The following is a 26,319-nucleotide window of genomic DNA, read 5'->3' as shown; positions in this document are numbered from 1 at the left end:
GCAGCGACTCCCCCTCTCCCACCCCGAAAAAAAATGAATACAAAAAAAAAAAAAGAATGAAAAAAATAAATAAATACCCGCAGCGTCGCGCCCCCCGGGACCTAGCGCCCCAGGCTGCAGCCTGGTCAGCCTAGTGGTTGATCAGGCCCTGTTGAAGCCTTTGGTCTTGAATAGGTTTCAATCTGCACCCCCTAAGACTCCTGAAATCTAAACTCAACGAGGAGTTGAGTATGAAGTGGAAAGTATACTCAATTCACGGATTCGTCATAGTCATCTTCAGTATTTTATCGATTGGAGGGGTTACGGCCCAGAAGAACGAGCTTGGATTAAAACCACTTATGTATATGCTCCACGCCTGGTCAATATCTTACATGCAAAATTCCCTTCGAAGCCCAAGAGGTGTCCAGGGTCCACCCACAAAAGGGGGGATACTGTCACACACCAGGCTCTCAGATCCTGTTACTTACCCCCCCCCCCTGCTGTCTTTCTAAGCTGCCCCTGCGGTCCACAGGCTCTGCTGGTCTCAGGTCTCTCTGCAGAATGCTGCCCAGGCTGCCTTAACTCCAGATATCCCTCCAAAATCAGTGTACCAGTGGTTACATGATCCCTCTCTGCCAGTCAGAGTTCTGCTCAGCTGATTGCATCCTCCAATCAGGGATAGCAGTCTCCACTCCAGGTTCCCTCCAAAACAGTTCCTGGGAGCTGATATCTTGAATCTAGTCACCTGATCCATCTCATGAACTCAGAGTGGTACTGCAGCCCAGCTGACTGCAGTATCCAATCAAGAAACAACAGTTAATATAAAATGACTTCCTGGAGCCCTTACTGGTTGCCAGTGCAACGTTTAATCTTCAAACACCCAGCAGTTTGCAGTCTTTTTTTATTGTTCCAGCTTAGACAGTGCAGCCTGCATTCCCGCTCCAGTCCGATTAGAGCATTCCGACTCCAGTCCAGTTAAAGCACTCTGGTTCCAGTCCAGTTACAACACTCCGGTTCCAGTCCGGTTCAGCATTCTGATTCCAGTTCAGTCCAAGATTCCCATTCCAGTCCAGTACAGCAACTCGGTTCCAGAAACATCTCAGCAACTTGAGTTGTCTCTGGGATGGCTTCCGCAAAATATGTGTTGCAGCATTGACATTTAAAATATTCCTGCCTCCAATGAAATTAAGCATTTATGGAGAAATTGGAGTGTGGATGGGTTGGGTTGTCTCCCAAAACACAGGGGATCCAAATACTAGACCTCTTTTTAATGACATCCTGTTATATTAGAGAGGTTTTGTAATATTATTGGCATACATTAAATTAGAATTTATATATTTACTAATAACCAGTATGTAAGGTATTATCAATGTTTATGCTAAAAGTACCATCCCCCTAATACTGGATTTTTGTCATTAGGGAGAAGATGGCTTCCCAGGAAATGGTACTGATGGACTCCCAGGATTCCAGGTCAGTTTGTAGGTCAAGTGTGAATCTGATATCCATGGTGGCCTAAATCTCACCTGCTGGGCTCTTCTTCGATCACCAGAAATGAGATCTAATCAGGATCATGTGCAATGCCTTGCTAAAGAAGAATGTCATCTATGTTTTAAAAAGAGAATGTCAGCATTATTGTATTTGCTTTAGAACTGCTTTTTAGGACATATTATACAGGTCAACTTCTCAGCCAGAGAGGGACTCAATCTGTAACTTTTATCCTAATAAAGGCACACAGGGTGTGGGGCCAGATATAGAATTAGTATATTAACAGTTACCCACCATCATTACTCGGATTTGATTGAAGGCTACCATGTAACGCGCCCTGTTGGGTAAATTTTCTTTAATTGGTTGACCCTTGATCACCCTCCTTAATTGGTTAACCCTTGATCACCCTCCTGCTGACAGAAGGTCTGACTAAATCTAATACTAATAATGTCTTTCTCATTGGCAGGAGGCCAAGATATATACCTAGGCATCTATGACAGAGACCATTCCATATAAAAGTGGGATCAGTACTTTCAATTTAAATTAATAAGTTTTATCATGCAAAGTGTGATTTAGCTTTGGTACAATACTTATTTATGTATATTTTTGGTGGGTTCACAAACTTTGTATACCAAGTAGATGATAAGAAATTGAAGGCGACATCATTCTACTGAGATCTGTTGGTAAAGCTTCTCTGTCTGTTCTAGGGATACCCTGGAGGTCGAGGAGATCCTGGATCTAATGTAAGTTAATGCTTGCCAGCACGCCAACTTATTCCTAAATAATTTGTACATAGATGCCAGTCTGTAGAATACAGGAATTTATCAAGTTATCTCCTGCAGGGAACAAAGGGGTATCCTGGACCAAAAGGCGATAATGGAGAATCCGGGGAAACTGGTGTTGATGTGAGTACCATAAGATACAACTTTTGTACACTGATATTGCTTTTTCTGTTTAAAATATTTGAGATAAGATAAAAACTCTGGCACTTTTAGGGGCCTATTTATCATACACAAATTCTCTGTTAGATTTACAGCAAAAGTCAGTTTTATGAATCACAACATCGCAGCAGATAACGTACATATCTGCTGTTGTGCATCTCTCTTCATTTTACTGAGCACTCCCCATAACAGTGTATGGGCACTGCTCAATAATGCTATTTACCCGTACTTGCCTACTTTTGGCAAGTTGTATCCGGGAGAGGGGCGTTTCTAGAGGGTGAGAGGGGGCACAAATCGCGTCATTTTAGCCCCACAATTGCGGGATGTGGGAGACTGGCCAGCTCTCCCAGGAGTCCGTGAGACAGACCCGAATTTCGGGAGTCTCCCGGACATTCTGGGAGAGTTGGCAAGTATATATTTACCAATGAACAAAATGTAATTGTTTTCACTTTTTTTCACTTGTTAATATACACCAGCTGAAGCTGGTGTACATTAATATAATTGAAAACTTTAGCCGCTGACAGCTCTGAGCAGAGCTGCATAGCGCATGTGTGTAGGGATCATGTGATCCCTCCCTGTCACATGACTCACATTCTTGCAGTCCGGGATCTCTGTGCGCATGCACGAGGTTTTCAGTCGGTGCATGCGCACGGAGATTGAAAGGAGGAAACATCATCGCATGGGAGGAGAAGAGAAGAGGCAGTTGAAAGGTGAGTTTTGCACTTCAAAGGAACAGCAGTTTTTTCGGAACTGCTGTTCGTGTGAAGGTTTTTTTTAATCAATATGAAAGACAGTTCAATCCTTATCTATGCGATGAGGATTGAAAACTATATTTCATATTATGCGGTGTGTATTAAATATGCCCCTTAGGGAAAACTAACTAGAAAAAAAAAAAAGTACTCAAAATTTACCTGCCAACCACCCCTCCTTTCCTGCAAGTTCTGTTTTAACCACTTAGATTAGGAGTCCAAAAATTTGCCAATTCCTACTAGTATTTTTACTAGTGCAAGTAAAAAAGAAGAGACTAGTTACTGGGATACAGGAGTCTGATGATACAGTACGTGCTTCTGAAGTACACATGAATATTGTATTGTCCTTAGCTATTGTACTTCAGTGTTGAATGTTTTGTTACATGTTAAATGAATAACTATATAAGTGACAGGTATTTTTTATCTTTTTTTTTTTCAGAATGTTAATCCAGGACCTGACGGACTCAATGGACCAAAGGGTTACAGAGGCCCAGAAGGACCCCCGGTGAATAATATAGTACAAATTCTGCATGCAGGCTACCTGATAAGCCATCTTCTGAACACGGGGCATACTTACTAATATTCAATTAATTTCCACTGAACCACATCAACCAATCGGCAATTACCTTTTATCTGCCCAGTGCAAGTTAGACAATGAAATTGCTGTGATTTAATGGAAATGTAAAATCTAAATGCAGATTTTTGCTCTTTTCTGTATAAATCTTTTATAAAATGTACACAGGTGTACACTGCCTAATTTCTAAAGTGTCACTGTTCTCCCTTGAGATTACAATTGGTATTTCAGTATCACTGCACCTTACACTTTAATGGCCTTTAATGCTCACTGACAGACAGTAAGTGTTCTTATATGTTTGACAGCTTGTTTTATTTTGTTCATCTCTCACTGTAGGGACTTCCAGGACCTCCGGGACCACCAGGCCCAGATGTAAGTCACAATTTATATGTAATGGCAGTGGTGTGCCATGACCATATCCTACTTCTTTCAGCACATTGACTTAGCCAGTACTATGTGGTTATGATGACAAATAACTGGAGCCACGGAGTGAGATTTGCCAGACTTTGCAACTACTTAGTGTGGTAAACCCACCCTTTGGTGACTCGTCATCGCCACTCAGTCTCATTATACCCGGCCTCTGTGCCAGTTTCTGGCATTAGTAGATTCCATACAAAAATTCTAAGACACATGACACATATTCCAAATGACTCATTCTGTATCTAAATCGGGAGTCTGGAAACTATTTAGTTTTAAAGACTTTTACTAGTTGAGGTCTGGTTTTTACATTTAGTTACAATTTCAACTAATCTTTGTCATGTATTTTCAGGAATGTGAAGTTTTGGACATTATAATGAAGATGTGCTGTAAGTACTAACCCATTTTATTTTCAATACGAGTATTAAGGTGGTATCCCAAGCAAATAAGCATCTATAAATAATTGTTTTCTAATGTTTATGGTGTTAGAGTAGTAAAATTGGGATCCAACAAGTGTATCATTAATGTGACATTCTAAACCAATGAGGGGCAACATGAAGTAGCTCGAGGGCCGCAGGAGCACAGAGGAAAGAGGGAGAACAGAGGAAAGAGGGAGTGTACAGTGAACTCCCTCCTCCTCCAGTTTTACCTCTTGACCTCCCTGCACTGTGCAGAGGAGGTCACATAACACGAGAGTCGACTACCCTCTTCCAATAAGACCGGTAGCAGCCGCGAGAGAAAGCTCGGCGGGTCGCCTTTTGACAACTGCTATTCTAGACAATGGGTGTAATCTAGAGAATGGTGTTTAGTGCCTGTAAGGCAATAAAATGTACTCAGTGCAGGCTGTAATCTAAGTTATGGTGGAATTGGTGGCTGCCAATCAACTATGTACGGCTGTGAATGAGAATAATTTCTTTCTAAAATGAGTTGCAAAAATTCAAAATACCTAATGAGAATTGTTTAAAAAAATCAATGGATAAAGACTGCCTTTGAAATGATTATGTGCTCTACTGAATGAGATAATATTGAGTAAGTCTCCCGTAGGCTTCTAATGATCTTAAACAGGAGGGGTCTATTTATGTTTAGAATAGTAGTGGAAAATATGATACATTCCAGATATTCATATAATGTCACTGGTATTTCAAAGAGACCATGCAATACACTTTTAGAGGTTAGTTGAGTTGCAAAATCACCCGTTAAGTTGCCACATAAACCTGTATCACCAGTATAATATAATCACGTAGACCAAGCAGGAGTTCCATGAATGACTGTTCATACTGTGCACTGCACAGTGGCGGATCCAGGGGAAGGTGATCGGGGCATTCGCCCCCCCTAGCAGCAATAAGCTAGGTCCCAGCCGCCGATCAAAATGGGAGGGGCGGGGCTAAGTGCGAGCAGGGGGCGGGGCTAAATGTGGGCCAGCCAATCAGAGTGATCCTAGCCGGCGATCACAACGGGAGGGGGCGGGGCCAATCGTGGGCGGAAGGCGGGGTTTAACGCGGGCCAGCCAATCAGAGCAAAGGAGGGGCGTGATTATGCAAAATCGCCCCCCCCCCCCTAAACATAAAGTCTAGATCCGCCCCTGGCACTGCATGGTGGAATATTACAGTACAATCATGAGTTATCCTGTTGGTTAGGGTGTTTGATTACACAGTGCAAAAACTTTGTCAAAGAAAGTTGAGAAAGAAATAAATTACTTCTTGTCTGGGGAGCTGTCTGGTGCTTTTTTTCCCATCACAGGTTTAAACAGTTTCCTTCATTTTAGATTTTATACATATGAAATGTTCAATATATTTTCAAAAACCATCTGAAGAGGGTTTTAAGATTTCTGATTGTTGTATAATTATCTTCATAGAGATCTCAAAGATTTAATATTTTAATACAGATCTTGCACTTATACATAGTGTAAGTTTTAAGACAGATAATACACTTATACACCCACTTTTTAAAATGCAAGTTCCATTTTTGAGACATGCTAAATGAAAGAAAGAGCCTTGACAAAGACTGAGGCATAGTCAGTGAAACAAAATATTGGTTTCAATAATCTTTACATAGTACAGGATGAGAGAGAGATCATCTCCCAAATGGTATTAGACACACTGAAAGGACATGTATGGGCTTTTCTAAACTGATTCTTATTTATCTATATTTCGCTGGTCATGTTATGCAGCGCTGTCCTGAGGGTACGTAATCAATCACAACAGTCCCTACCACATTGGCGCAAGAACACACACAATAGGGTCATTTTGTCAGAAGCCATTTACCCTACCAGTATGTTTTTGGACTGTTAGGAAACTGGGTTACTCAGTGGAAATTCAGTCACAAACTTGGAGAACATACAAACTCCAAACATACCGGGTCCTGGTCGGAATCAAACCCATGACATCAGTGCTAACCACTGTGCTACCCGAATTAGATGGTCCTCCACTGATTTTTTTGATGTTTCTCAGTAAGAACTGTCCAACAGCAGACCGGGGAGCCAAGTTCCTTCAGTTTTTGATTGCTTAGTAGCGTCTATGTGATGTCAGGCCTGCTCATTCTCATCTGTATCTTTCATGTTCGCTTTGTGTATTACAAGCTGTTTCTGATTAGCATTTAATTGTATGTCTTTCCTTTTCAGCTTGCTGTGGTAAGTATGCATTTCTTTGTTCTGTATCTGCATATTATTTTTGGCTTACCCTAACCTACATTCTTTCATCTGTATAGTTTATAAGTTATCCTCACTTCTAGTGGGCTCACACCTGTATCCATATACTCTGAATCATGTCCACTTATTCTCATTGTATTTCATCATTTTAATATGTTCTCTAATATGCTGTCCAGTCATGTTCCTATCTAATGTCTTTACATGTTCTAATTTCCACACATTTACCCTTTTCAAATGTCTTCTCCCTTCTTCATCTGCTGGCTCCACACTTGATGCTCACACAATGCACATTATTTGACAGAGAATGTATAAAGCTGATCTGTGTTTCCTGCAGACTGTATCTGTGGTCCCATCGATGTCCTCTTCGTTGTTGACAGTTCCGAGAGTATAGGATATTCTAATTTCCAGGTTGCTAAAGATTTTATTGTGAAGGTCATTGATCGACTGAGTAGGGATGAACATGTCAAGGTGATCATTTTAACCACTCTGCTTTCAGACAAAAACAAATAAGTCACCACACCATCTTTTATTATATGATGATGGGTTCTTTTTTCTTCTTTACAATGTAAATTACCATGCTTTCACAATATTACTATACTCTCATGGTGTTTCCATAAATTCCCTTATACCATACTATCACTGAATACACTCACTATTAACATGCTCACTTTTGCAGTACTTACTATGTCTCCATAACCTCACAATTCCAATGTTCTCTATGGGTCTCTAACTGCAGTTTGATTCTGGGGACTCTCGAATTGGAGTGGTGCAGTACAGTCATGGAAACACTGAAGAATCTGTAGCCATGGGAGATGTCAACATCCAGACTATTGGCCAGCTGAAGGAGTGAGTGACACTCTGAACCATTTATTCAGCATATGCAGAAAACAGTATTTACCACTTCAAGGGAAACTACCACCAAATATTTAGATTGAATAATTATCACACATTGTATAATACATTGTTTTGTACAACAGAATACCTGGTTTCATTCCATTCTACATTTAGAATTGTATCTAACACAGTAATAGAAATCTAAGCTCTTAACAACAGGATGTAGAATATCTATCTCTCTTGTACTTGTGAGTTTGGACATTGTCTTCTTCTTTCTGTAGGGCAATTAAGAATTTACGCTGGATAGCAGGTGGCACATGGACTGGCTCTGCACTTAAATTTACTCAAGAGAACCTAATTAAACGGTTTGCATCTGACAAGAGAGTGGCACTTGTGTTGACAGACGGTCATTCTGATATCCTGAGAGACAAAGTATCATTATCCACTCTGTGCGATGTTGTTCCGGTAAGGAGACATCAATTCCCTCTGTACCTCCACTGACCCTGCATTATGGCATCTTGCTCATAGTCTTTCTCTTGAACAGGTTGTTTCTGTTGGAGTAGGAGACATCTTCCAGTCTCCTCCCAACCCTGACCAACTACAAGAGATTGCTTGTCAAAGGCCAACACATAAGAATATAAAGAGCCTGTCTCTACAGAGGAACAGCTATGCAGAGCTGCTAGATGATGGCTTCCTGCAGAATCTGACTGCACATATCTGCAAAGGTACTGCAAAGCATGACTAATGAAGGGTATTTTAAATACAAAAGTACTCACATGTACACACAGACACACACACACACACACACACACACACACATTGTAGCATGTTTATACAACAGCACGATCCAGTGGCTTCTGAACTGAATACGATGCACTGGATGATTTTATACTAACCCCACCCACTCCTCTGACCCCAATAATAACACATTTGATGGGTGGATCAGTTAGTGGGGAATGGCGCAATGGATTTACCATATGACAGGCGGTTGGTTGAGCCATCTGTAAAAAATATTGGATTTATATGCACAATTAGGCTAATCATGGATAACGTAATGTCTTTGTTAAGGATCTATTCACCAAGTAACATGGGCTTGGGTATTGTGATGCAAATTATCTGGTAGTTATTGACATCAGTAATATTATAGCAGTCTACTTGGTAGTGGAACATTTGATTTGTAAAACATTCATTTATCTTTTTTACAGAGAAGAAGTGTCCAGATTACACTTGTGCCAGTAAGTATCATTCTCATTCATCAATGTTGTGCAATGTTCACGTTTACAAGTGCATACTCCACATTTTACAGGTATCCTTTTTAACTGTACTTGTTTCACCTTGTTTTACCTTTCACTTGTGTGTTGTTATTATGCTTGAAAATAAAATAACAAGATGTTAGGTGTTGCACAGTGATATAATTAGCAGTTAGCAATCGGAAAGCCAGTTTAGATGGGTCTACTAGTGCTGTCTAAAGCATGATAAAGCCTGAGTGAAAAGCTATGTAGCCCTCTAGTGACTTTGGCAGTGCCGCTAGTTTGTTGCAGTTACATTAAATGTCAGGCTTCGCTAACCTGTGGCACTCCAGGTGTTGTGAAACTACAAGTCCCAGCATACCCTTCCAGCAATAAGCTGCTATATATTGGCAAAGCATGCTGGGGCTTGTAGTTTCAAAACACCTGGGGGTAAATGTATCAATATGCGGGTTCTTCAACACCCACGTGTTCAGCCTCTTTACAATGCAGCGCCGCTTGAAATTTAATCGCGGAAGAGGCTGAACACGCGGATGTTGAAGAACCCGCATATTTATACATTTACCCCCTGGAGTTCCATAGGTTAGCCAAGCCTGAGCTATGTGATAATGTATTGTGCACCTTTAGCATTGACCAGCAATTTTCCAATAGCTTCAGCCAAGTAAAAACCATAGGACGTTTTTGTTTTGTGCCCTATAGTTCTAGCACTGAGAGCTGTGCAATGATTAGAACGTCCTCTTGTCCAATAAGTGATAAACTACTTTTATCTCTCTCTCTTGCACAGTCAAATTTGAGGTTCCCACTGACATCACCATACTGGTGGACAGCTCTGCCAGTGTAGGCAGCCGAAACTACCTAACAAGTAAAAGCTTTGTGCAGAGAGTGGCACAACGTTTTCTGGAAGCTGAAAGTCCTGCATTTGACTCTGTGCGTGTTTCTATAGTGCAATACAGTGGCACTAATGAAGTGAAAATGGAACCACAGTTCTATTACAATTACACAGAGGTGACAAGTGCAATAGAGACAATGAAATTTATGAATGGTGGCACAGATGTGGGATCAGCACTGAACGCAGTGACTGAACTGTTCCGTGAAGTTGCTGAACCTGGATCAAGCAAGAAGGTGCTGCTGTTCTCTGATGGGAATACTCAGGCAGCAGATAAACTATTAGAGGCTGTGCGAGCTGCTCGAGATGCAAAGATTGAAATCTTCGTGTTGGCTGTAGGAAGCCGACCTCAAGAGGATAATTTACGAGTACTGCTAACAGGTGCTCCTGCAGATTCCAAAGCCGCCTTCAATGACAGGAACCTATTCCGTGTACCTGACTACAATTCTCTACTTCGTGGTGTTTTGTACAAGACCGTGAGCCGCCGAGTTTCTCTGAAATCCCAGTAGATTAACAGCTTGGCTTTTCCTGGCACAATAGGCTTGAGTAATCTCAGCCACATGCACTGTGATCCAAGATAATAATGAATGGGCACAGCCTTACACTCCAGATTATAATTCTTTCCTATCCATCAAAGGCCCGCATACCTTTTACTTGACCCTGAGATGATTTGGACAGGCATTCATCTTCAATTGAATACACCAAAAGTGATTTCAGTATTTTTTTTAATAACTTTACTTTGGTAAGTTGGCCATTTTTTTGTGCCCCGTAAATATGAAAAAAAAAAAAGCCTAAAAAATGTTGGCATCCCAATTTTCTCAGGGTTCCTAGATGCACAGAGATATTACTGTGTCTGCATATTATTCACTATGACATGTTTAATATTGCAATTTACAAAGTGATTTCTTAAAGTGTATGAGAGGTGTGTAAAGGTGTTTGTGGGTATATATGTCTGTACATGTCTGTGTAATGTAAATTCAAATATACACACATGAATACAGATTACACAAGAGAATGACCCTAGTAAATGTCCACATTTACCAAAATATGCAGAATTTTGCCTGTGTTTTTGGTGTGTCCTTGACTTGAAATCAGGTCATTAATTATTCTTTTTATATATTTCCTGGATTCACTGTAGAAATCGAAAATGTAAACAGTGGATGCTCAACACACAAAGTTTGTTGATCTAAACACACAGTTTCAAAGGGCTGCCCAATAAATTACCTGTTTATGAAGAGTCTTGGACACCTCAAACACTGTGGGGTAAATGTAGTAAGCTGCGAGTTTCCGGTGGGTTTGAAAAGTGGAGATGTTGTCTATAGCAGCCAATCAGAATCTAGCTATTATTTTGTAGAATGTACTAAATAAATGATAACTAGAATCTGCTATAGGCAACATCTCCTCTTTTGAAACCTGCCGGAAACTCGGCAGCTTGACATATTTACCCCTGTGAGTTTGAATATTACTAATATACAGAATCAGCGATCACTTCATTTGTGCAAAACCTGCCATGCACTCAGTAACCCGGTGGTAAAAGATGAACATATTTTTATTCAACACATAAAAAAGATTGTTGTGTAAAAATGAACAACAAAAATGATCATATTCGTATATAAATGTCATTTTGCAGATATATAATCCAACAAGAATTTTTTTTCAAACATTTTTTATCCATTCTATTTTTTCAGAAACAACCACAGCAAAATAAACAACCTGTTTGCAGGGACCAACATTTTTTTTTCTACATTATAGGGTTTTAGATAACGAAACTCTTTGTTTCCGGGGAAGTCTTAAATTGTGCTCCTTTGCACTTACATTGAATGTGTGGATGCAGGTAGACTTCAGATTTTGATACAATCACTCTGGTAGTGCAAGGGTTATTATTATGTTTTCTTATTGGTGCTATATTCAGAAAAGAGAAGAACTGTAGAGTCTAGAACACATCTGTCTCTCTATATGTTGTATTCTTTGGGTCACTTTGTGCTGGGTTGGTGGAGTGACAGTAATAACTCCTGCACTGAGTGCTTATCAGACCCCCTATTTGTTCAACCTCTACTCATTTGGTCTCGTAATAAAGAGTTTTACCTCCACCGAGTCTGAGTTGTTATTGGCTGGAACAGAAGTAATATTGGCTGGAACGCATACATGTTTGGATGGTTATCATTATAATGGCTGCTTGCATACAACTTGATTTAATCTTGCTAACTATTCCTGTGTGCTAACTAATGGTGCAACAATAATGGGTAATTGTGGTAGCAACTGTGGTTGGGCTCAAAGGCTCTGGACACTCATCTACAACTCCAACATACTACATATACTACTGGATGCTTGGTTCTGTCTCTCACCTTGTGACTTTGGAAAGACCTACACTGCCTGCTTAGCATGTACAGTAGAGGGCAAACAGGAATGGGGCAGGGCAAGTTGCTTTGGGAAGCATATGTAGGAGTTGAGATGGATAGTGGATAACAGAGATGAAGGGGATTAATGCAGTGCATTTGTAATGAACACTAAATTTACCTTTGTTTTTTTTCGTTAGAAACTTTTGGCAAAACCCTTGGGAATATATATTACAAATGAATCATTTGTGTGATATAACATATACGAGTCTCAGGAAATGCAGCCAGAGGCCACTCCCTATCTGGGGCTGCTTCCCCTCTATCTACAATTGGCAGATGTAATGAATGTTAGCAGAGGCAGACTTGTAAAGAACAGAGCTGGACGTAGTTTTGGTGAATCCGCACTGCTCCTGCTGCAGCTATCACAAGGATTGTGTCACGACTGTTAGTGGGTGTATGACTGGTAGGAGGTACCTGCTGTTGTTGGCGCAACTCAGAGGAAGGCGCGGAGTCTAACGTGCCCCTGGTATTCACCAGGAACCCCCGCAAGGAAGTATGGACTCCGCTGCAGGGACACGCAGGTCGCGGTCCTTCCTAGAGTCCACAGCGAGATACAAGGGGGTGTCAGACAGGCCGGTTCAGCAACGTTCAGGTAGAGGAGGTACAAAAGGGAAATCCAGAAGAATGGTGAGGCAAGCCGAGTCGGTAATCTTCAGGGAGCGCAGTACAAAGGCAGAATCCAGATAGGGGTGGTCAAACGGTCCGGGTCAAAAGGGTCACAGGCAGCACGAGGAAGGTCAGGAACAATATAGCAACTGGTACACAGAAACGCTGGAGGCAGGAAGACCTGATACTCTGGCACTGACTAGAGGACAGGAAGGGGTTTAAATAATGTGAGGATCCAATCAGCTTCAGCGCTGAGCGCTGTCATGCCTGCCGCCGGGAATACATAGCGTCCCGTTGCCTAGCAACGGGGCGCGTCATACTGCGGGGGAAATGGATGGCAGGGGGAATCCGGAAATGACGCGTCTGGTTGCCTAGCAACCAGACGCGCGATCACACAGTCAGGCGGCCGTGCGGACGGCGCCTGACAGTATACCCTCCTCTTCCTCCTCCTGTTTGAAGGAACTTTTTAAGAATTCTAGGAGCGTGAAAGTCCTGCTTGTCCACCCATGATCTCTCCTCTGGGCCAAATCCTTTCCAATGGACCAGAAATTGCTGTTTGCCACGAAGAATGCGAGAGGCCAAGATCCGACTGACTTCGAATTCAGTTCCATAAGAGGTTTGTATTGGTGGGGGACGACCGGGAGGTCGATAGAATTTATTGAGTACCAGTGGTCGTAGTAATGAGACATGAAAAGTATTATGACATCTCAGAGAAGGAGGAAGTTTCAATTTGAAGCATACAGGATTAATGACTTGCATGATGGTGTACGGGCCAATAAATCGAGGAGCCATCTTCATAGAAGGAACCTTTAGTCTTAGGTCCCGGGTGGATAGCCATACCTGGTCTCCCACCTTTAAGAGAGGAGTGGCCCTCCGATGACGATCTGCAAAGATCTTGTGATGCTGAGTAGCCTTGAGTAAAGCCGTCTTAGTCTTAGCCCAAATGAGAGAAAATTCCCGATAAAGAGTATCTACGGCTGGAACCGGTGAAGAGGATACTGGAAAAGGATCCGGAAACACAGGGTGACTTCCGTATACAATAAAGAACGGAGAGAATCCGGTAGACTCATGAATGTGTTGATTATGGGAGAACTCCGCCCAAGGAAGGAATTGAGACCATTTATTCTGGTTGTCGGAGGTAAAACAGCGGAGGAATGTCTCGAGATCCTGATTGATTCGCTCCGTCTGTCCGTTGGTTTGCGGATGGTATCCCGAAGAGAATTTCAATTCTATGTTTACTCTTTTACAAAAGGTTCTCCAAAACTGGGATGTAAATTGGACTCCGCGGTCCGAAATGATCTCCTTCGGGCACCCATGTAGTCTGAATATCTCCTTGATAAAGATATCTGCCAGACGACTGGCCGTGGGCAGTCCAGTTAGAGGAATAAAATGTGCCATCTTCGAAAATCGATCAATAACCACCCAGATAGTGGTAAACCCTGCACTGAGGGGTAGGTCTGTGATAAAATCCATGGCCACACTTTCCCAAGGAGCATCGGGGATAGGAAGTGGACGAAGAAGGCCTGCCGGGACTCTTCTACAAGTCTTGTGTTGAGCACAAGTAGTGCAGGAAGCAATAAATCTCTCAATATCGGCACGTACATTAGGCCACCAGAAGCGTCGGCAAAGCAGCGATGTTGTCTTCTTTATTCCAGCATGGCCGGCAATGCGGGATGAATGAGCCCACTGCAGGGTCTTGAACCGGAGATGGGGTTCCACAAATGACCGGCCTGGAGGAGGAGAGGACGTTTTGGTCCTAGTAAGGGCTACGATATTAGAAGGATCAATAATATGCTGCGGAACCAATGGTCTTAAACGATCGGAATCGTCAAATGAGCGAGATAATGCATCGGCACGTCCATTCTTGGCTCCCGGGCAGAATGTGAGTTTCATGTCAAATCGAGCAAAGAAGGATGCCCAGCGGGCTTGCCGAGGATTAAGGCAACGAGCCTCTTGAATGAACACTAGATTCCGATGGTCGGTAAACACAGTAACAGGAAATATAGCCCCCTCCAACAGATGTCGCCACTCCTCCAGAGCCGCCTTGATGGCCAGTAATTCCTTGTCCCCTATTCCATAATTACATTCGCTGGGAAGAAATCGTCTGGAGAAAAACCCACACGGGTTGTGTGAGCCAGCCGGAGACTCTTGAAAAAGCACCGCCCCAATGCCTACTGAGGATGCATCTACCTCTAGGAAGAAAGGTCGTTCTTGATCTGGCTGGGACAGAACTGGGGCTGAAGAGAATGCTTTCTTTAACGTTATGAAGGCAGACATGGCCTCCGAAGACCAGACCCTAGGGTTGGCAGTCTTCCTGGTTAACGCTGTAATGGGGGCTATAATGGTGGAGAATCCCTGAATAAATTGGCGATAATAGTTTGCAAAGCCGATGAACCTTTGAATGGCTTTAAGGCCTTGTGGCTGAGGCCAGTCCAGAATAGCTGACACCTTGGTGGGATCCATACAAAGACCTTGACTCGACACGATGAAACCAAGAAAAGATACCTGACTAATCTCAAACACACATTTCTCCAGCTTGCAATAGAGGTGGTGTTTCCGAAGTCTACGTAAGACCTCCTTTACTTGTTCCCGATGAGTCTTCAGATCTTTAGAAAATATTAATATATCGTCTAGATATACTACCACAGAAGTGTATAACAGGTCATGAAAGATATCGTTAACGAAGGTTTGGAAGATGGCTGGGGCGTTGCAGAGGCCGAAGGGCATCACCAGGTACTCGAAATGTCCATCTCTGGTGTTAAAGGCCGTTTTCCATTCGTCTCCTTCCTTGATGCGAATTAAATTATAGGCCCCACGGAGATCTAATTTGGAAAAGATTTGAGATCCACTGAGTTTATCAAAGAGGTCGGAGATGAGAGGTAGTGGATATCGATTTTTGACAGTGATGCGGTTGAGAGGACGATAATCAATACAAGGCCGGAGAGACCCATCCTTCTTCTTAACAAAAAAAAAACCTGCACCCGCTGGGGAAGTAGATTTGCGGATAAATCCCCGTTTCAGGTTTTCTGAAATATATTGAGACATGGCTGACGTCTCTGGACGAGATAAAGGGTAGGTCCGCCCTTTGGGGATGGGTTGGTCAGGAGATAAAACAATAGCGCAATCCCAGGGACGATGAGGAGGCAAGATCTCCGCTTCCACTTTACTGAATACATCCTGGAATTCCATATAGGCCTCAGGAAGGTGGGTTAGCTCGGACTGAGCCATTACTTGACATTTAGGAGGCAAGACTCTAGACAGACATTCAAAGCGACATCCTTCACCCCATGACATAACTTGAGCGTGGTCCCAATCCATCTGAGGAGAATGTCTTCTCAGCCATGGTAGCCCCAAGATGAGGGGATTAATGGACCTCGGCAACACCAAAAGTTGGATCATTTCGCTGTGAAGTACTCCTACCCTCAACCGAACAGGAGAAGTCACGGAGGAGATGGAGCCGTGAGTGACACGACTTCCGTCGACTGCCGTCAGAGATAACGGTTGGGGCAATGGGTTCAGAGGTATTTGGAGCTGCGAAGCTAGATCCGCCGAAATGAAGTTCCCGGAGGAGCCGGAGTCCACAAAGGCCGTGGTGGAAAAGGTACCCTTGGGGGTGCTCAGGATGACAGCCATCTGAAATTCTGGAGAATTTTCTTTAGCATAGGGAGCAACTGTGGATTCTCCTAAAACGGCCTCCCCGCCACCGTTTAGGAGGAAGAGTTTCCCGGTTTCTTGGGACAAACTCTTAGCAGGTGTCCCGGATCTCCACAATACAGACACAGGCGTTGTTTGAAGCGTCTCTCCCTCTCTTCAAGGGATAATTTAGAGCGTCCTACTTGCATTGGTTCGTCCACTGGCAGGATGGGATTTTGGAACTGGGGTGCTAGCCGTGGTATGAACCGTTTGCCAGGAGAGCGTTCCTGCGTGCGCTCTTGGTAACGCAAATCCACCTTGATGCACATGGAGATGAGAGAATCTAACTCAGCCGGGAGTTCTCTGGAAATTAACTCATCTTTAATCCGGTCCACCAGACCTTGCCAAAAGGTTGCCACCAGTGCTTCGTTATTCCATTTTAACTCGGAAGCCAGGGTTCGGAATTGAACTGCGTATTGCCCCACGGACAGGTCACCTTGGCGGAGGTTTAACAAGCTGGTAGCTGCAGAAGCAACTCTTCCGGGATCATCGAAGACTTTCCTGAAAGCTTCAATGAAAGAGTTGGAGTTATGAAGAAGTGGACCCCCTTGTTCCCATAAAGGTGAGGCCCAGGCAAGGGCTTGACCACTGAGGAGGGAGATGAGAAAAGCTACTTTGGTGCGTTCTGAAGAAAAGGCCCCTGGGTTGCACTCAAATTGGATGGCACATTGGTTCAGAAAGCCCCTGCACTTCTTGGGATCACCGTCAAACTTTTCGGGTGTCGGGATGCGTACACCGGAGGCCGCTGTAGAGACCGTAACCACACTGGATGCTGTGGATGCCGCAGAGGTTATGGCTGGTGTAGCGGGTGCAGCATTCTGAAATGTATCGAAGCGGGTAGCAATCCCTTGGACACATTGTAGAAGATGCGCTTGGGCTGCTTCTTGTTGCTCCACTCGTTGGGCCAAATGCAGAAGTAGGTCACGAGCAGACGGTTCACCAGACCCCTCCGTTGTCATGGCCAGAGTATACTGTCACGACTGTTAGTGGGTGTATGACTGGTAGGAGGTACCTGCTGTTGTTGGCGCAACTCAGAGGAAGGCGCGGAGTCTAACGTGCCCCTGGTATTCACCAGGAACCCCCGCAAGGAAGTATGGACTCCGCTGCAGGGACACGCAGGTCGCGGTCCTTCCTAGAGTCCACAGCGAGATACAAGGGGGTGTCAGACAGGCCGGTTCAGCAACGTTCAGGTAGAGGAGGTACAAAAGGGAAATCCAGAAGAATGGTGAGGCAAGCCGAGTCGGTAATCTTCAGGGAGCGCAGTACAAAGGCAGAATCCAGATAGGGGTGGTCAAACGGTCCGGGTCAAAAGGGTCACAGGCAGCACGAGGAAGGTCAGGAACAATATAGCAACTGGTACACAGAAACGCTGGAGGCAGGAAGACCTGATACTCTGGCACTGACTAGAGGACAGGAAGGGGTTTAAATAATGTGAGGATCCAATCAGCTTCAGCGCTGAGCGCTGTCATGCCTGCCGCCGGGAATACATAGCGTCCCGTTGCCTAGCAACGGGGCGCGTCATACTGCGGGGGAAATGGATGGCAGGGGGAATCCGGAAATGACGCGTCTGGTTGCCTAGCAACCAGACGCGCGATCACACAGTCAGGCGGCCGTGCGGACGGCGCCTGACAGATTGGAACTTCAATGAGTCACCATGTCCTTACTTTCTTATTTAAAGAACAGTGATGCAAGGAGACCCTGAACTGCCACAATCATTGGGCCATGGGCCAGTTATTTCTCTACCTACAACATGATCACCATAGTTTAAGCTGTAGCCATAAATCTAACAAATAGGGGGTTTCTGTTAACTACAATAGCGGTTTGTTATGTTCTCTCCCTTCCCATTCCTTCTGTGTGCACCAGCCATGCAAGCGACAGAAGGGCAGCAGTGGGGTTTGATCATGAGTCTGTAATAATAGAGTTTAAACCACTCAAATCCAACGTATTCTGTAATGTGTCACTCTCCTGGGTGGTGCTTTACGGAACAGACAGGGAGAGAGAAAAGTCAAACGTGCAGACTGTGTAAATGAAAAGGGAATACATACATTACATTATACCAGCACATTTATAATATGTCTTTTAAATATACAGTGCATAATAAACCTATATTTGAAATGCTAAAATCCAAAAATGTAATTCTAAAAACTGCAATAAAACACAATATTGCTATTTTGTTTTGTGATCTGGGGGCCCATAGTGATCACATTTTAAAAGCAAAAAGCTGGAACACCAAGGGGAACTTTATTAGATAAATACGGAAATACCATCTCTCAAATCAAAAATATGGCCCTTTATCATCCAGACCAAATTGTTAAAAAATTAGAATCTTTCTACAACTTATATAACTTGATTACCCTTCATCCCTCTCCCCATGATTCTGAATAATTAATAAACGACTACCTGCACTCATGTATTATTCCTAAACTTTCCCCAGAGGCTGTGAGGCCTCTGAGGAGGATATTGCTCCATGAAAGTAGCTTCTACTCCAGGTTCTGATGGTCTTCCGGCCTCATAAAAAAATTGTCGGTGTTCAGACTCCCAAGCTCACCTACCTCTACAACCCAATCGTGGATGGCGCAACATTTGACCATGCCACAACGAGGGCTAAGATATCTGTTATTCCTAAAGAAGGAAAAGATGCTTCCATCTGTAGCAGTTATTGCCCTATTTTATTATTGATTATTATTTATTATGTTGATCTAAAGATATTTGTTAAAGTACTGGCTAACAGGCTCATCCTGGTCCTGCCATCTTTAATTCATCCAGATGAAGTTGATTTTGTTCCTGGTTAACAGACAGTGGACAGCAACAGATGGATCATTGACATAATTAATCATTCAAGTAAATGCAGGCTGCCATCTCTCTTCCTCTCCTTGGATGCCGAAAACTCCTTTGACCGTGTTGGGAGGCCCTTCATTATGAGAGCTGTCACTTCCTATGGTTTATGGGACACATTTCTTACGGGTGCATTGGCTTTGTATTATAACCCCACAACCTCAGTCCTTTCACAGCGAGCAATGAGACCAAATCATCGAACCTCTAGCCACCAAAATTATATTGAATTCAGACTGTTATGCACGTCTAGTTGCTATCCAATAACGATTGTCGATTGCCAAAATGTGTTTCCAAAGCACAATGTGATTTAATAGCCAAAAGTAGCAGAATAGCAATCAAAATAAACTAAGTACAGCCGTTACTTATCGCAGGCGCTCTGGATCCAGTGTACAGTCATTCAGGTCTGAAGGCTGTGGTCAAGTAGACTGACCACTAGGTCCAGAGCCCCTGCTTATATACAGTCAATGAATACATTAAAACAATGCAGATGATGTGGCTTGCTTCTATAGGTCCAGGCTTCAGGAGGGTCCAGTGCAGTGCAGGTCATAGGCCAGTTCAAATGAAAATATCCAAAGGTGGGGGTCAGCTCTCCAGGGGATGCACTACGATTTTCCCACCAAGAATCCAGTTTAAACTAGTCTATTAACATTACACAGACAGTATCATTTTAAACATTTATTCCCTATCATCGCTAACTAAAGTATGCAATGTGCGATCCCTTCGACGAATGAACCGGACAACAGCGGATGAATAGGGGATCAAAATGATACTAAACATGCCATATTTCCTGTAACCTGAACCTTTGATTTCACTTACATGTATATAACTTATAATATTAACAGTAAATATTGCTACATTTCGACATAAATAACTATGTGTTGCAACTACAATTAATGTGTACTAATTACAAATGTGTATGTTCGTGTGAATGCGTGTAAATGTGTAAAACCTGTTATTGCCACGTGTTGCGGCTGGATACGCTTCTCCACGCCGTAGCGTGCTCTACGCATAATTTTCAGACAAAGACGATCAAGTTTGCTAGATATTAATTGAAATTACTTTATCAAATGATCTGACTTTGACAAGACATATACATTATAGTGATGTCATCTGGCAACCACAAGATTGCGCTTCATGCGGATGACATCCTCATTACAATCCCTTGATTTTGCTTCCAAATTTGTTTAAAGAGATCCAGAGCTATTCAGAGCCACCTAAGTTTTACAAACAAAACGGCCAAGACAGAAATTCTAAATTTCTTTATCCCCACCCCAAAAAAGCAGCTCTCAGATCTTAGTTTCAAATGGCACTCCAGCCAATTTAAGTATTTAGTGGTTACACTCACCATACAAATTGAACATTCTAACCAAGCCAACTTCCCCCTCATCGTTCTCCTCAATCGTATTGAAAGTTATTGAGATTCATGAAATGGCCTCATCATCTCCTGGATAAGGTGCATCACTTCGATAAAGATGAATGTCCTTCTAAAATTTTTATACCTTTTCCACTCCCTACCAATTAGAATCTCCGTCTACTCTCTCCTCTCTACAAAAACTAGTGGTGCATATTATCTGGTCTGGTATAAAAAATTGCGGATTCAAGCTCACATTCTCCAGGTATCCCTTGCTGAATGTGGTCTGGGCATATCTATCTTCCATAAATACTATTGTGCAGCCCAGCTGGCTCAGTGTATGCAGTGGCACTACCCTCCTGGGAACAGACTTTGGGTAGATATTGAAACAGCAGTGATGAATGGCTTCTCAATATGTCCTCTTCTCTGGCTACTACTGACACTGAGACTCCTGCCCTCATGCACTTATCTTGTGATCTGTCTTTCCCTAGCCATTTGGGCCCACTGTAACAAGATAGCTGACCAATCTCTCTCCCCCTCACCTATTATCACCCTCTTAGGTAAACAAGCTTCCCCCTGGGCCTTTCACAGTACATGTCCTCAGTGTGGTCTGGAGTGAGAGTGCTACTCCTAAAATATCTCTCTAGAGCTAGCATCTTCCCTGAACTTTCTGATCTGAGTGAATTACCTGGCTTATTAAATGGGCAGTTCCACCACTATCTGCAGGTTAGACACTTCCTCCACTCTGTTAAGGGTCATCTTATGGACAGACAAGCCTTCACGATTGAGAACTACTGCCTCTCCGGCCACTCTTCTAAAAGCCTCATATCAATACTTTATAATGCTCTCCTCCTTATCTAAAATGGTGAGAAGGACATATTCCAAGCAAAATGGGAGACTGACAACGGGGAATTCCTAGATTTGGAGGAGTGGACCAACATATATGAATGGATTGCAAAGTTCTCTATTAATGTCCTAAACAAAAATAATGCCTATAAAATACTTTGCTGGTTATTATGCTCCAACTAAGCTTTATAACATTTTTCCAGGGCCTTCAGACACCTGCTGGAGGAACATCTGGTGAAGCTGCCCTAAACTTCAACCATTTTGGAAAGAAGTAATTTACCTTACCACCAGTGTGATTAGTTTACAGATCCTGTCTGACCCCAAGCATATTCTGCTCCCTCTGCCGATCTTAGACTTCCCTATGCATCCCTACAACCTGCTCTGGCATATCATGAGTGCTGCTACTTGCCAAATCGCAGCATTATGGTAAAATCCTCTCCCTCCTGCTATTAACTCTGTCTGCAAATGTGTGTGGCACATGTATCAAATGAAATATATGCATGCTTCGATAAAGTATAGACCCCTTGGGCATTCTCTCAACACCAACCTCTTCTTAGTCTCTAAGGTGCAATCCAGTCCTATACTCTCTGAGTTTTGGCTTGCTCTTTTGTAGCCCACTGTTTTCCCTCTAGATCCTTACCCATGTGGCTTGCCCCCCCCCCCCCCATTCTACCCTGACCTTAAGTCCTTATTTGCACTCACCCTATCCCCTCTCCCCATATTGTTGGTAAAGTCTGCACCGCCAGTTCTTTTTGTAGCTATGTGTTATTATTATTATTATTTATTTATATATAATGCGCCAGATTCCTTAGCACCAAATACAGTAATCAAGTCACAAATAGATGAAGTAACACCCATAAGTAGCACAGATGTGTTTGAGTAATGCTATGGGGACTCACACAGAATGTAGCAAAAAACATGACAGGACGTACGAGGGAGACGGACTGTAGACAGACATGAGACAGAAGGTAGTGAGGACCCTGCCTGTGAGAACCTTCATTCTAGAGTGTTGTGATTTATATTACACAATGACTTATACTTTTGTACAAACGTTTGTTAATATTGTCATACTGTAACTTTTAGTTGTATTGCTGGAATGCTGTCAATAGATAGTTTTGAAAAAACTGTCCCTTGAGGAGGGTATCATCCTGTACATAGGAAATGAAGCATGACAACCTGAAAGATGAAGCGAGGGACTCTTTCTGTTCGCACCAGAGTATATAAGTCTCCCATAATCTGTGATATTTATTTGCTGAAACCGGTTTCCTAGCTTGTTACATAGTCTGGACATCTTTTTAGAGAGACCTTTTGCCTTCAGAATCCCAGCTTCAACAGCCACGCCAAGGCAGACGAGCTATGTCCTGGTTTATTTTTGAGACTTCTCTTTGATATTCATCTCCAGAAAGTCTTCTTGCCATAGGAGATGATTATGACAATACAAAAATTAGTGAGCATGACACTGTTGGGAAAATGGTGTCAAAGCGGAGCAGTTTGTCTGCTTCCATTCCCAAATTTTTCGGAATTACATTTTTAAAAAATGGTCCAATCTAACCATTAGTTAGTCACTCAGTTCATTAGACTATCTTCTGCCTCTCCTATTGTGGCTTAGTGTGGACAACTAGTACAAGAGCCGCCTCTTTTCCATCTGATGAGGAGGGGGAGGGCCAGGGCCATCTTAACAACATTATGGGCCCCCGGGCAAAGCAGTGCACTGGGGCCCCTAGATATAGATATAGATATAGATATAGATATATAGATGTATACAGATACAGATATAGTTTTTTTTTGCAGGTTTTTTTCTTTTGCAGGATTATTTATTCTCATTAAGAGCCGTGCCTATGGGGCCCCCTTGCCTGTGGGGCCCCCGGGCAGCTGCCCATCATGCCCAATGGAAAAGATGGCCCTGGGGAGGGCATCTTATACCATGGGTAACAAGGTATGGCTATCTACCTGAATTCTTGGTTTCCTTGCTATGCAATTTGAACCCACATTTTGGGGACCCTTTTAAATAAATGCTGTTATCTACTCAGTTGCATTTAAATTACTTCTGCCTGCCTCACTTCCTATACATGCAGATTTTCATGTTGCCTGATCAAAAACCATTTCATACTACAAATTGCAAGATACCAGTTCCTCCTCCAGTTGCGGTCCCTGGTGAATTGAACTATGAGGTCAAACGCATTCTGGATCTCTGTATTTGCAGAAGTGACCTACAGTATCTTGTCCGCTGGAAGGATTATGGTCCTAAAGATTGGTCATATAAACCGACTGTTAATATTCATGCTGTTTGCTTTATCTCCGCATTCCATTGCCATTATCCTTAAAAAGCTGTGGCCATAGGTAACAGTAATGTCAGGAAGGTATTAACCTGCAGGATGCTCCTCCTATCACTCTGCCTATGTAAGACTTTACTGCCCACTCGCATGTTCTGAAGTATTATTTCCTGTTCAACACTATCTCTGTATTTGTGTTCCTTAGAGTTGAGCATTTTGGTGGGATAACTAGAGTTTTTTTTTATTCCTGATCTGGCTCAGATCATCTTACCTGACTAACCATCACAGTTCATTGCATTGCCAGATTACCTGCTTCACACAGGTTGTTTCGGTGCATCCAGTGACTTCCATTTCTAATGTAATTTTCTCTACTTATTCTAAGGAAAGGACTGCAATAGCATTGTGCTTGCATAAGTCTGAAGGAATCTCCTGTCCTGTAATCAGCCATGCATTTATGGACTATTGTCTTACTGTGCTATTAACCTTTGCATTTCAAGGAGGAAGTGTATAGCTGCAGTTTCAGCATACATGAGTTTCACTTTAATTTCCCTTTTTTCCTGTCATATGCAATACATTAAATCTTGTGATCAGTGCTTCCAGCCTGATTAATTTTCTATGTTTCCAGTTACCCAAACAATAGTGAAACAGAAGTGTAACACATGGTTGGCAACAAACACATCTTTCAGAGTCACACCATACAAGGCAGTGCTGGGAGAATCCAAGGGTTCTATAAGAGTTCCACTCATGAAACAAAAATTGATGGTGGGATTTTGGAATTTATAGTGAGGATGTGATACAAAAGTTGATTGTAATCATTACTTGACAGACTAGATAGGTTTATTTTGATTAACCCTTTGTCACATACATGTCACACAGGCTCAGGTAAGTGCTGGTTTATGACACTCATCGTCTGACTAACAACAATTAATTTGAAGCAGTAAGTCTTGCTCGATAGTGGATAAGTTAGTGTAATGATAGGCAGTTGAGGAGTGGCATACTTGTCTCTGATATTATATCATTTTGAGCAATAAAATGCAAATGTGTTAGCTATGTTGTATGGGTCAAAAACTTTTTTTCCTTGATCATCAGTTATTTTGTAGACTCTGAGCCTGATTCATTAAGGAAAGTAAGTAAAAAAAAATGAGTAAGTTTTCTTCTGGACAAAATCATGTTACAATGCAAGGGGTGAAAATTAGTTTATTATTTTGCACATAAGTTAAATACTGTCTGTTTTTCCCTGTGCACACAAATACTTGATAACTTTTATTTTACCCTGAAACTTAAAGCTGATCTAGGACATGCCCTACCCCAACTATAAATCTGCCATCATATTTTAAATTTACCTCCCTTTCCAATGCAACATGGTTTTGCCAAGATGTAAAGTTACTTATTTTTTCTAAGGATGAGCGCACTCGGATTCCTGGAATCCGAGCCCCCCCGAACATTGCGGATCCAAGTCAGATCCGAGCACTGTCCGGGTATTCCCGCCGATTCCGAAACTTAAAACGAGGCTCTGAGTCATAATCCCGCTGTCGGATCTCGCGATACTCGGAACCTTTAAATTCCCCGCTTGCCGCCGCCATCTTCACTCGGGCATTGATCAGGGAAGAGGGAGGGTGTGTTAGGTGGTCCTCTGTCCTGCTATTTCTCGTGCTGTGCTGTGCTCTGTCCTGCTGAGTCCAGTGGTGCTTTTGGCAGTGCTCTGTCCTGCTGAGTCCAGTGGTGCATCAGTCCAGTGCTCTGTCCTTGCTGAGTCCAGCGGTGCATTTTGTCCTGTGCTTTGTTCTGCAAAGTGCATATTTCTTTCAAAAGTATTAAAAATTCTTCCATAAAAAGAAAAAAAAAGAAAAATTCTACAAAATTCCTTTTAAATTAATATAAAAAAAAAATCAAAAAAGTCCTTGCTGAGTCCAGTGGTGCATCAGTCCAGTGCTGTGTCCTTGCTGAGTCCAGTGGTGCATCAGTCCAGTGCTCTGTCCTTGCTGAGTCCAGCAGTGCATTTTGTCCTGTGCTTTGTTCTGCAAAGTGCATATTTCTTTCAAAAGTATTAAAAATACTTCCATAAAAAAAAAAAAAAAGGAAAATTTTACAAAAATCCTTTTAAATTAATATAAAAAAAAAATATATCAAAAAAGTCCTTGCTGAGTCCAGTGGTGCATCAGTCCAGTGCTGTGTCCTTGCTGAGTCCAGTGGTGCATCAGTCCAGTGCTGTGTCCTTGCTGAGTCCAGTGGTGCATCAGTCCAGTGCTCTGTCCTTGCTGAGTCCAGCAGTGCATTTTGTCCTGTGCTTTGTTCTGCAAAGTGCATATTTCTTTCAAAAGTATTAAAAATACTTCCATAAAAAAAAAAAAAAAGGAAAATTTTACAAAAATCCTTTTAAATTAATATAAAAAAAAAATATATCAAAAAAGTCCTTGCTGAGTCCAGTGGTGCATCAGTCCAGTGCTGTGTCCTTGCTGAGTCCAGTGGTGCATCAGTCCAGTGCTCTGCCCTTGCTGAGTCCAGTGGTGCATCAGTCCAGTGCTCTGTCCTTGCTGAGTCCAGCGGTGCTTTTGTCCTG

At 42.7% G+C, this 26,319-nt stretch overlaps 1 protein-coding gene across 1 annotated transcript in view; it reads left to right on the top strand.

Moving 5' to 3' along the window:
• Positions 1–11,849, top strand: part of COL6A1 (collagen type VI alpha 1 chain) — a 49,691-nt gene extending 37,842 nt beyond the window's left edge. The window contains exons 23-35 of the mRNA XM_075180460.1: positions 1,399–1,449; positions 2,172–2,207; positions 2,307–2,369; positions 3,594–3,659; positions 4,065–4,100; positions 4,498–4,534; positions 6,766–6,774; positions 7,127–7,260; positions 7,529–7,638; positions 7,908–8,091; positions 8,171–8,351; positions 8,832–8,861; positions 9,658–11,849. Coding sequence (XP_075036561.1) covers positions 1,399–1,449; positions 2,172–2,207; positions 2,307–2,369; positions 3,594–3,659; positions 4,065–4,100; positions 4,498–4,534; positions 6,766–6,774; positions 7,127–7,260; positions 7,529–7,638; positions 7,908–8,091; positions 8,171–8,351; positions 8,832–8,861; positions 9,658–10,268 — 1,548 coding nt within the window. The 3' untranslated portion in view covers positions 10,269–11,849. The remainder of the gene's footprint in view (positions 1–1,398; positions 1,450–2,171; positions 2,208–2,306; positions 2,370–3,593; positions 3,660–4,064; positions 4,101–4,497; positions 4,535–6,765; positions 6,775–7,126; positions 7,261–7,528; positions 7,639–7,907; positions 8,092–8,170; positions 8,352–8,831; positions 8,862–9,657) is intronic.
• Positions 11,850–26,319: the final 14,470 nt, after the last annotated feature.

The sequence above is a fragment of the Mixophyes fleayi genome, chromosome 7, assembly GCF_038048845.1.
Source record: "Mixophyes fleayi isolate aMixFle1 chromosome 7, aMixFle1.hap1, whole genome shotgun sequence".
NCBI classification, from domain to species: domain Eukaryota; kingdom Metazoa; phylum Chordata; class Amphibia; order Anura; family Limnodynastidae; genus Mixophyes; species Mixophyes fleayi.
This window is presented reverse-complemented; position numbering and strand designations above follow the sequence as displayed.